This window comes from Eleutherodactylus coqui, chromosome 7 (genome assembly GCF_035609145.1).
Source record: "Eleutherodactylus coqui strain aEleCoq1 chromosome 7, aEleCoq1.hap1, whole genome shotgun sequence".
In the NCBI taxonomy this organism is placed as follows: domain Eukaryota; kingdom Metazoa; phylum Chordata; class Amphibia; order Anura; family Eleutherodactylidae; genus Eleutherodactylus; species Eleutherodactylus coqui.
Window position 1 is genome coordinate 218,503,096 of NC_089843.1, and position 12,437 is coordinate 218,515,532.

The 12,437-nt window shown below is 46.1% G+C and overlaps 1 protein-coding gene across 1 annotated transcript in view; it reads right to left on the reverse strand.

Annotated features, from left to right (window-relative positions):
* PPEF2 (protein phosphatase with EF-hand domain 2) overlaps nt 1-12,437 on the reverse strand; it is an 83,009-nt gene that overhangs the window by 10,796 nt on the left and 59,776 nt on the right. The window contains exons 15-17 of the mRNA XM_066574868.1: nt 10,707-10,743; nt 3,461-3,610; nt 1,857-2,270 (exon numbers count right to left, since the gene is read on the reverse strand). Of these exons, the coding sequence (XP_066430965.1) occupies nt 1,857-2,270; nt 3,461-3,610; nt 10,707-10,743 (601 nt within the window). The remainder of the gene's footprint in view (nt 1-1,856; nt 2,271-3,460; nt 3,611-10,706; nt 10,744-12,437) is intronic.

Here is a 12,437-nt window from a genome sequence, read left to right on the forward strand (position 1 = left end):
TTAGTGACATGTAAGGTACGTGACACTCTTGCGTCCCTACACTGCCTAGGCATCTTGGCGTCTCCATCTTCTTGCGTCCCTACACTGCCTAGGCATCTTGGTGTCTCCATCCTCTTGCGTTCCTACACTGCCTAGGCATCTTGGTGTCTCCATCCTTTTGCGTCCCTACACTGCCTAAGCATCTTGGCGTTTCCATCCTCTTGCGTCCCTACACTGCCTAGGCATCTTGGCGTTTCCATCCTCTTGCGTCCCTACGCTGCCTAGGCATCTTGGCGTTTCCATCCTCTTGCGTCCCTACGCTGCCTAGGCATCTTGGCGTTTCCATCCCCTTGCGTTCCTACGCTGCCTAGGCATCTTGGTGTCTCCATCCTCTTGCGTTCCTACGCTGCCTAGGCATCTTGGTGTCTCCATCCTCTTGCGTCCCTACGCTGCCTAGGCATCTTGGTGTCTCCATCCTCTTGCGTTCCTACACTGCCTAGGCATCTTGGTGTCTCCATCCTCTTGCGTCCCTACACTGCCTAGGCATCTTGGCGTTTCCATCCTCTTGCGTCCCTACACTGCCTAGGCATCTTGACATCTCCATCTTCTTGCGTCCCTACACTGCCTAAGCATCTTGGCGTCTCCATCCTCTTGCGTCCCTACACTGCCTAGGCATCTTGGTGTCTCCGTCCTCTTGCGTTCCTACACTGACTAGGCATCTTGGTGTTTCCATCCTCTTGTGTTCCTACACTGCTTAGGCATCTTGGCGTTTCCATCCTCTTGCGTCCCTACACTGCCTAGGCATCTTGGCGTTTCCATCCCCCTGCGTTCCTACACTGCCTAGGCATCTTGGCATCTCCATCCCCCTGCGTTCCTACACTGCCTAGGCATCTTGGCATCTCCATCTTCTTGCGTCCCTACACTGCCTAGGCATCTTGGCGTCTCCATCCTCTTGCGTCCCTACACTGCCTAGGCATCTTGGTGTCTCCATCCTCTTGCGTCCCTACACTGCCTAGGCATCTTGGTGTCTCCGTCCTCTTGCGTTCCTACACTGCCTAGGCATCTTGGCGTTTCCATCCTCTTGCGTCCCTACGCTGCCTAGGCATCTTGGCGTTTCCATCCTCTTGCGTCCCTACGCTGCCTAGGCATCTTGGCATTTCCATCCCCTTGCGTTCCTACACTGCCTAGGCATCCTGGCGTCTCCATCCTCTCGCGTCCCTACACTGCCTAGGCATCTTGGCGTTTCCATCCTCTTGCATTCCTACACTGCCTAGGCATCTTGGCGTCTCCATCCTCTTGCATCCCTACACTGCCTAGGCATCTTGAGGTTTTCATCATCTTGCGTCCCTACACTGCCTAGGCATCTTGGCGTTTCCATCCTCTTGCATTCCTACACTGCCTAGGCATCTTGGCATCTCCATCCTCTTGCATCCCTACACTGCCTAGGCATCTTGAGGTTTTCATCCTCTCGCATTCCTACACTGCCTAGGCATCTTGGCATCTCCATCCTTTTGCGTCCCTACACTGCCTAGGCATCTTGGCATCTCCATCCTTTTGCGTCCCTACACTGCCTAGGTATCTTGGTGTCTCCGTCCTTTTGCGTCCCTACACTGCCTAGGTATCTTGGTGTCTCCTTCCTTTTCCAACCATGACAACTGGGGTCTACCACCCCGTCCTCACGACCCCCAACAGGTCATGTTTTAAGGATTTCCTCAGTGTTGCACAAGTGATGTAATTATTGTCGGTGCCTCAGACATTGCCACAGGTGTTCTCTCTATAGGAAATCCTGAAAACATGACCTGTTAGGGGTTCCTGAGAACTGGAGTTGAGAAACACTGTTCTACATACTACCTGCAAGCAACATGAAAACACAATACCTGCTTCCTTTCTTCGTGATCCATGTCATATTCCTGGGTTTCTCCTGGATCAGATTCAGACTCCGACATAGACACGGGACTATCTGGTTCTGTATAGGTCTCTGTGAAACCTACTTGTCTGCGACATTTTACTAGCTCTTTATCCACAGCTTTCCGCACTCGTTTGGAGATCTCCTTTCTGTCTACTGCTAATGCAGTTGGGCTACTAGCAGATCTTTTGCCCTTATAGGTGGGCAGGAGGCTTGGAGTAGCACTGTATGAGAATGAACAACTTCTTGGTTGTGGGGGCCAATTTGTGCCTACTGATAAGGTGTTGTCTCCATTTGTAAATGTGTCCTCGGACAGCGTTTCCTCTATTTTCTCGCTTTTGTTAGCCTTTTCTTTCTTTTTTCGAGGTCGTAAGGTAGATGCAAACTAAGGATGCAAAATAATAACATGATTGTAAATATAAATACTAGAAGAAAGCTAACATGGGTGGCTGTCACACCTGTTTTGGTGTTCTCTTCAGGGTTTCTGCCTCTGTTCCATTTTTTGAGAGAAATTTATATAAAACCGAAAAAAATGGATCTGACTTTTTTTCCATTGAATTCAATGGGGTTTCAAAAAAGCGGAAAACAAACAGAAAGGCTTCTGTTTTCTTCCTTTCTGTCAGATTTCTGTTTTTTGGGCAGAAAAATAACGTCGCGAACTGCTATTTTTAGTCCAAAAAAATGGAAACCAGAAGAAATGGAAGCTAACAGAAGTCTTTACGTTACCCTATTGAAATCAAGTATTTTTCCGTTTTATTTCAGTTTCTCTCCTCCAAAAATGGAGCAGAGAGACAGAAACCCTGAACTGACCCGAACACAGGTGTGGAAGCAGCTTCAGGGTGTCTCCACACTTGCGAGAAAATCACGCATTTTTTGAGCGACGCGAGTGAAATTGCAAAATTATGAAAACAATGATTTTCAATAGTTTCCTTCACATTTGCAATGTTTTCACTCATGCGTGTTGCATGAAAAAAAAAATCGCGCCATCTTCAATCTTTCTGTGTTTTGCTTTTTTTTTTTTTTTTTTTTTTAATCTCCCATGTTTCCCTATGGAGACTCTTTTTTTTATCGCATAGCACAAACTTGTGATTTTGGTGCAATATGTTTTTAACATTAGAAAGTCCTGTTGACTTTCCACACACACACACAATTGCAGCAAAACGCGTCAGAAAAACGCAAGTGGTCGTGATGTTTTTGCAAGAAAAAGCAGCGCTGACGCTCAAAAATTTCAGGAAAAAAAGCTGTGATCTTCTCACGATGAGGGCTTATTCACATGTCCATATATCGGCTGAGTTTTCACACCCGGATGATATATGGTGTCCCTTTCTGCAGGGGGCGGGGCGGCACTTAGCTCCACACCGTCCCCCATCCCAGCTCCCCCCATTGTAAACAGTGATGAGGGGGTGGGAGCTCAGTGCGCTGCTCCCGGCCTGGCCCGTCCCCCCCCCCCCCTGCAGAAAGGGACACCGTATTTTGGCCGGGCGTGAAAACCTGGCTGATATACGGACGTGTGAAAGCCCTGATATCGCGATCACCAGTGTGAAGGAGCCCTCAATGTATTAAGTAATGTGATACCTTGTGTCGTTCAATCTTTGCTAAAATCTCCAAATCCGTAGACTCAGACACTCCTCCGTGTGTAATCAGTATTTTTTGGTCTATTATTGTTGCTAATGGAAGCCAGCTGAAAACATTTTGCAGCATTTTCAGGATTTTCTTCCCATGAACCTTTAAAGTTGAAAAACAAGATCATTTTCCTAGAACGTCTGCTGCAGGTAAACTATGGAAAACTTGTACTAACTGTACCAATTCCAAGACACAAAACTTTTATTATAGCGTCCTTTAAAACATCCTCATAGAAGCAGATGAAAAAAAAGGGGAACGACTTTTAAGTTTCAAGCCTCACAAACTGGGATCGCCCACGTGGTGACAAGAACGCACCTTGAACTCATTAAAGGGGTTGTCACGCGCCGAAACGGTTTTTTTTTTTTTTTCAATAGCCCCCCCCCCCCCGTTCGGCGCGAGACAAACTCAATGCAGGGGTTTAAAAAAAAAACCGGATAGTACTTACCCGAATCCCCGCGCTCCGGTGACTTCTTACTTACCTTGCGAAGATGGCTGCCGGGATCTTCACCCACGGTGGACCGCAGGTCTTCTCCCATGGTGCACCATGGGCTCTGTGCGTTCCATTGCCAATTCCAGCCTCCTGATTGGCTGGAATCGGCACACGTGACGGGGCGGAGCTACGAGGAGCAGCTCTCTGGCACGAGCGGCCCCATTCAGAAGGCAAGCGCGTCTAATCGGGCGATTAGACGCTGAAATTAGACGGCACCATGGAGACGGGGACGCCAGCAATGGAACAGGTAAGTGAATGACTTCTGTATGGCTCATAATTAATGCACAATGTACATTACAAAGTGCATTAATATGGCCATACAGAAGTGCTGAACCCCACTTGCTGCCGCGGGACAACCCCTTTAATTGGCCATTTCAATTACTGGGGGTATCGGTGTGTTCTATTACTGTGAGCAAAATTGTGCACAACCTGTGCGCACAAAAAGTACGGTAAAAAACACTGTTGTGCACATAAATACGCAATGCGCAAAAACATAGTGCAAATACACATAGGCTTGTGTGACACACACCTAAGGCCGGGGTCACACGGGCACAGGTGCATTTATGAGTGCATTTGCGCTAAGGGCGGTGCGTATTTATGTGAGCATGTACGTGTTTGACTGTACTTTTTGCGTATGCAAAAAAAACGCAACCACGCTCCCATTCATTGCAATGGACAATTAAATTAATTAGTTCAATATGTGCTATTTTTTCGCGGGCAGGAAAATAGAGCTTGATGCGTATTTTTTGTGCTACGCTTATGTGAACGAACCCATTGAAAGCAAAGGGTTCTATTCATCGCTTATTCAAAACGCAAATTTTGCACGCGCAAAACGCTGCCCGAATACATTTGTGTGACGCGGGCCTCTAGACGCACTGTCACACCATCTACACAAAAATATCCACTATCGCTGAACAAACTATCGATTATTGTAAGATATCGGTGGAAAACTATCAATATTTCGATAGTTTTCCACCGATATCAACTTTTTGATAAAAAGTATAAAAATAAAGCAGGTCCGGGGTTAATAAGGCAACAATCAACAACAAAAAATATAGTTTTCTTTTAACTCTTTAAACTGTTGAATTTATTAACTTCTAACTATTAATAACATGAAAATAGATTAAAGTTACAGATGAAACCTATAAGTATAATTAGGTCTATGAAAAGAAGTTTTTTATCATTGGCCCCAATAATCGTCATCTAATGAGCCAAGAAATATTAATTTGCTGTCCCGCTCTCCCTTCACAATGCTCCTCTGAGCAGACAGAATTTCACCAGCTTGACCCGGAGTGCAGAAAGATGATTGGAGGTAAACACACTGAAACAAGGTCCTGCCAGCCACAAGGGAGCCAGAGGCTGTCCGCTGGAGCTGACGGGATGTGAGCATGATCTCTGTGTGTTTGGGGGGTGCGTGCCCTGCATTTTTTCAAGTTGCCGCTGAGGGACCAACGGTCTCCATGGCAACTTGTAAACAATGCAGGGCCTGGTAACGCGAACACAAGTGTAATTGCGTTAGATGGGTCTCCTATCTTTTCTATGGGCACTGCGTCTCCTTTTCTGGACGTGACCTTCATGCGTTCAGCGCCGCCCTCCATCTGCATCTGGAAATGCTTTCATTTAGAAAGCACTGCCCACAGCCATCGCGTTAGACGCAAGCATTCAGAGCCTGGGTCTAACGCCATGAACAAACGGATGTGGAAAAGAGGCCCAAGACCCCAAATTTTCTGAGAGTCATTTTGCCTGGAGCAAACCTTATAGGTGACAGAGTCGCCTCACACTTTCCAGAAGTTTCTAGAACTTGCTTATAAGTTCATTAGTGCCGCGAGCAAAATTACATCCTGTACAACACAAAGGAAAGGGCAGAATGTAAAGAAAGAAGATCTGGTCACCGGACCACAAGACATGTTTCTTCTTTACAAATATCGATGTTATACCGCCTTAAACTATTGATGTTACCGATATATCGGACATAACAATATCGATAAACAGTATCGCCAAAGCATTAGCGATAGATCGGTATTTCGATACATCGGTTTTCAATGTCCCAACCTTACGCAGAGCCCTCTCGCTTTGATGAGAAGGAGGAGGTGGGTATATGGGTCTCAGAGAAGGCACTATTACTACTGGGGCTGATATAGGGGATACTAATAGTAATAGTGTCCCTTATATCAGCCCCAGTAGTAATAGCATTACTATTGGAGCTGCTGTGGGGGTCACTACTACTACCAGGGCCACTGTGGGGACACTGTTATTCCTGGGGCCGCTGTGGGGGATCACTATTACTGCTGGGGCTACTGTGGGGAACACTATTACTACTAGGGCCGCTGTGGGAAACACTATTACTACTGAGACTATTGTGGGGAACACTATTACTACTGGGGATCCTGTGGGAGTCACTATTACTACTGGGGATCCTGTGGGAGTCACTATTACTACTGGGGCTATTGTGTAGGGCACTATTATTGCTGAGGCCACTGTGGGGGTCACTATTACTACTGAGGCCACTTTGGGGGACACTAGTACTGCTTAAGCCACTGTGGGGGTCACTATTACTGCTGAGGCCACTGTGGGGGTCATTTTTACTACAGGGGTGTTTACACAGGGCAGAAATGCGAAAATGCTGCAGAATGTCCTCAGCGAAGATTTCTGTGGCATGTTCAGCAGCATTTCCACTTCCAAAAAGCAAGCAAAATCTGCACCCTGTCTATTATGAAACAGCCTTATGCTTTTTATAACGATGGAGGTAAAAATCATACGTTGTGATGAGCCCCGCCTCCTAATGTGTTGGCACTTTGCGATAAATAAGTGGGTTTTGGGTTGCAGTTTGGGCACTTGGTTTCTAAAAGGTTCGCCATTACTGGTCCAGGTGATCCAAGGTGAGAGTGGCCAGCAATATAAGCATTAAATGGGGGCTGTGTTCAGCTGCGGGTAGGAGCACGAAAACGGATGATAGAGCATGAGCCCTATAAGGTGAAAGTGCAGGTACTCTTTAAGGATGGAGTGATGTGTGTATCTAAAAGGGCTCCTACACTGGCGCAAAAGTTGCCTCTAAGTTTGTATTCTGAGAACAAAGAAAACAAAAGCTGGTCATCAGTGGAAGGATGCTATAAGTGTGGATATAAAATTTGTAAAGTGTTTACACGCAAAGATAATTTTTCAAATGTTTTAGCTATCGTTTTTTATAAACTACTAATGGGCACTAATGCCCATTGGTACTCCATTTGTATGCAAATGAGGCTCCTGGAACTGTTGCAGAACTCAGCAGGTGTTTTGAGCTCTGTAAATAGCTCCATTGTTCAGCCAAGGTCACCCCTTAGTGACCAGCCCATTGCCTTTTCACATCCTGGTCTGCTGGGCTTTATTCCCAGAGGACATAAACACATGCATCCTCTGGGAATTAAAGCCCTGCAGACATTACAGCTCCATACTGTCGGTTAACGGAGGTAGCAGACATGCTGGAGCTGTCATCCCGCAGAACCCATTCCCCCGATCGCATTAAACTCAATGTAAAATAAATAAAAGTTAAAGTTTCAGCTCCCCTTACAGATCGGATCCGTAAGGGGAGCTGAGGATACTCACCCCCATCCTCCGTGATGACACCCGGCGTTCTGGTCCTGAAGAACCTGACGCCGGCGTCTGCACATGCGCGCATGACGGCATTACGTCAGCGCACACGCAGAGGGCCGAGAGGCCCAGGAAATTTTAAAACTCTATGCTCCTGGCTAGTATGAGTAGCCAAGAGCAGGGAGCTGTCACTGGGAGCTGCTGTATGCGGTTCCCGGTCACATTATCGCTGTTATCCAATGGATAACAGTGATCATGTCAACGTTAAAAAAAAGTTTTAAAAAGTATAAAAAAAACAAAAAAAGTTTGTCTCATCTCCTCTCAAGGCCCCCAGATTTATCTGCAGACCTTACCCCGGCTTTTACACATGCGCCCATCGCCAAAATGGCGGACACATGCACGAAAGCCGCGGATTGACGGGGTAATTTAAAATCTCCCCGCACCTGGCTAATGTACCTGGAGATTTCATGGGAGGCCGCAGTACGTGGTTTTTGGTCACGTGATCACCGTTATCCAGTGGATAACGGCGATCACGAAGAAGTAAGAAAAAGCTAAAGTTTCACCTCCTGTCACGGATCCGATCCGTGAGGGGAGGTGAAATTACTTAACTAAGGCCACCGGCGATGATATCTGCTGGGATGCTTATCCGTGGACCTTTCCCCAGCTTTGGTGTATGCGACCGTCGCCAAAATGGCGGACGCAAGTGCAGAAGCTGGGGAGGGCACAGGAAATTTAAAATCTTCTTGCTCCTGGCTACTAAAGGTAGCCAAGAGCCTGGAGATGTCACGGGTGGCTGCGGTGAGTGGTCCTCGGTCACGTGATCGCCGTTATTTAATGAATAATGGCAATCACGTAAAAATTAAAAGACAGTTAAAGTTTGATGCTCAGTTCAGTTTGGGCCCCGTTGTGCATCCAAACAGAAGATTAGGGCCACAATGGGTATGTTTCTGAACACGGAACAAACAGGGGGATCCATTTTGGGGTGCAAATCCTCATTTTCATGCGCATTATAGTAAAAAATCCTGTCTTTAAAATGACATATTTGCAAAAACATGAAATTTAATTTTTTTCTCCTCTAAATTGCATTAATTCCTGAAAAGAAACTGTGGGGTCAAAATACTCCTGACCCCCCTCAGTGGATATATTAAGGCGTGTAGTTCTTAAAATGGGGTCACTTGTGGGGGTATCTATATCATTCTGACTCCTATGAGCCTTTGCAATCTTGGCTTGGTGTAGGAAAACAAAGTGTTCCTCAAAATGTTGATAATCAATGTTAAATTTGTACGTCTCCTAAATGGTTAAAAAAAAAAACGAAAGTTTTTCAAATGTGCGTCCAAAATAAAGTAAACGGATGGAAATATTTATCTTATCAAAAATGTCTATATTATGTTTGCACATATTTGAGATATTGCAGTTGGAAATGTGAAAAAAAATGACAAATTTTTCAAAATTTTCCTAATTTTGACGCTTTTAATAAATATACACAAATCCTATCAGACTATTTTTTTTACCACCTAAATGAAGAACAATATGTGGTGAAAAAACAATCTCAGAATCGCTTGGATATGCAAAACCTTTACGGAGTTATTCTATGTTAAAGGGACACATGTCAGATTTCCAAATTTTGGCCTGGTCATTGAGGCGCAAACAGGCTTGGTCACTAAAGGGTTACGCTCACCTACGAATCATCATTCAGACGAAAAGTGCGCTGTGGTAGCATTTACATGCAATGATTATCGCTCATATGCCATCGTTTTAACGCATTTTGAGAGATATTCATTGCGTGTAAATGGGCCCTAAGAGTGTGGAAAAAACTGTCCCGTTTTCTTCCTGTACTGCTGGTAAGACATATATAATAACATATTAATTATATTAATTCCAACACCACATTTGTTGTATGTTTAATCACATGTGGGATATGTAAGATACAATATGTGGGTTACATACTGGTTTCATTAATGCATCAGCAGTTTCAGGAGGTGCACAAGGGAGACGCATCAGTGCCAAGTATAGAGAGGGGTAAGCCACCAGAGAATGGTGGAGATAGGAGGAGTCTTTAACTGAAATAGGAGGCCATTTGGATATTCACTTTGTGAACTGGATGTCCTGTGGGCTTGAATTAAAGATATGATTTGTCATATCCGTATTAGTCTGGTGACTCAACCTTTTTGAACATCTATTGGAGGTGGGGGAGAGCGGGGAGGAGCGGAGATCTCTCTCTCCCTCTCTCCTCCCCGCTCCCTTCTGCTCACTGCCGCAACTCACCTCTCACCTGCGCCGGCACCCGAACCTTTGCTCCCGAGTGGGGAGATACTCGCTAAGGACAATGCTCGATCGAGTAATTGTCCTTAGCGAGTATGCTCGCTCACCTGTAATCTGCACCTGTCTGCACAAATCCTGGCGTTTGGAATTACAATTTCAGAATTAAGCCCCCTGTTCATGGGCAGATTTGGATTGTGAAATCTGTAGCAGGATTCCGCCTCCGGATTTGCTATGGAAAAATGCCCATGAGCAGAAATCAATTGCGATTTTCCGCTTGCGGGAAAGAAATTGCAGCATGCTGTGATTTGCCACAGACTACACACGGCCGGCTTCCACTGAAGTCAATGGAAGCCGTCTGTGCCACGGCCACTCCGCAATCATCATTACTGAATGGCTGCAGGAGCCACGTCATTGCTATGGCGACGGCGCGGCATCCTCTGAACTGTGCATGCGCGGGCCAGCACATTGGTAGCAGAGGAGGCCACATCATCACCATAGCGATGGCGCAGTGTCCTATGTACTGCGCATGTGCCGCCTTGCACATTGGCGGCACAAGAGAAGACTGAGAACACGCTGGACAGGTAAGCAGGCCTGGCACCGGGTCAAACTCCGCTGCGGGAATCACGCATGTGCGGTCTGACCCGTCCGCGTTCAGGCGGCCGCGCAGGGGTCACTGGCCAGGCACCAGGTCGAACTCTGCTGCGGAAATCCCGCGTGCGAGGTTCGGCCCGCCCGTGGGCAGGAGGGCAAGTTCATGTTGCCCAAACTACGGATGACAGGTACACTTTAAGTATTGGAATACTGCAGGTAATTTAAGATGATATATTTCTGTTAGGAAACTAGGTTTGCATTGAGAAAGTGTAATTTCAGCAGACTTACCTTATATTTTTTCATTACTTCCTTTGTGAACCCATACCTCAAGAGAAAAGACAAAAACATAAATGATATATAATACAAAGGCAAGACATATTGGAACAAGTCACTGTTAACTTCTTAAAGACATGGCCTGATGCTCGTTCGAGTATTAGCATACTTGATGGTGCTCGCTACTCGAAGGAGCATCAAGTGGTGTTCGACCCCGCCCCAGTTTTGGCCCCTCCCCGCTGTGACATGTCAGTTTTGGCCCCTCCCCGCTGTGCACGTCAACTGTAGTTTGTGTCTGGCTTGGAGGAGAGAGGGAGAGAGGGAGGGAGAGAGGGAGAGAGGGAGGGAGGGAGAGAGGGAGGGAGGGAGAGAGGGAGGGAGGGAGGGAGGGAGGGAGAGAGGGAGGGAGAGAGGGAGGGAGGGAGGGAGAGAGGGAGAGAGGGAGGGAGGGAGGGAGGGAGGGAGAGAGGGAGGGAGAGAGGGAGGGAGGGAGGGAGGGAGGGAGAGAGGGAGGGAGGGAGAGAGGGAGGGAGAGAGGGAGGGAGGGAGGGAGAGAGGGAGGGAGGGAGGGAGGGAGGGAGGGAGAGAGGGAGAGAGGGAGAGAGGGAGAGAGGGAGGGAGGGAGGGAGAGAGGGAGGGAGGGAGGGAGGGAGAGAGGGAGGGAGGGAGGGAGGGAGGGAGGGAGAGAGAGAGAGAGAGAGAGAGAGAGAAAACAAACAAACGCAACCAAAAAAAAATTGGCAACTGGCGGGTCCCATACAAAAATGCTCGAGTCTCCCATTGTAGTCAATGTGGTTCGTTACTCAAGTAGAGCTCTCGAATTTTACGAAAAGCTTGACTCGAAAAACGCAGACCCGAGCATTTGGGTGCTCGCTCATCTCTAGTGACAGACTGTAATTTTTATTGTCACCATTTTTGGGTACATATAATGTATTGTATTTATTTTAGAGGGCAGGGGGGAAAAAAACATCAATTCTGTCTATTTTTTTTTTTACAGCGTTAATCAGGCAGCATAAATGGCATGAGACATTATTTCTTCAAGCTGGTACGATTCCAAAAGATACCCCAATTTTTTTTTTAGGTTTTTCCACTTTTGCACAATAGAAACCCTTCTTATTGCAAGTTTTTTTCTCTTTACATCATTGCATTCAAAGTCCCATTACTTATTAATTTTCTATGGACGAAGCTCTGTAAGGGCTTGTTATGTGTATGATGAGCTGTAGTTTCTATTGGTACCATTTTGGGATACGTATGTCTTTTTTGATCACTTTTTGGGGAAACAGAATTAACAAAATAAGCACTTCCCTCAGTTTTTTAAGGTGTTTTTTGTAATACAGTTTTTACTGTGCAGGATAAATAAGGGGTTCAATTTATCGAGTAGGTCATTATGGATACCATGATAACAAATATGTAGGTTTATATAAATTTTTCATACAAAGAGGAAAAAGTGAGCAAAAATGGATATTTCTTGTTTTGTTTTTATTTTTTACTTTTTTTATGTCCCTTGAACGATAAAAAGCTATGATGGCTATGATAATGCATTGCACTACAGAAGTACTGCAATGCATTATCATAATAATAGCCATCACAGACCAAAGCAAGCGGGGACACTAGTGTCTTGGGTTTGGTTGCCATGGCAACCCATCGTCCCTCTGCGATTACAAGTTTATCTTTTAACCCTTTGCAATCCAATTTTGGATTCAGGGTTTCCTAGGGGCTTTCTCTTTCTGCCGTTATACAATGGCG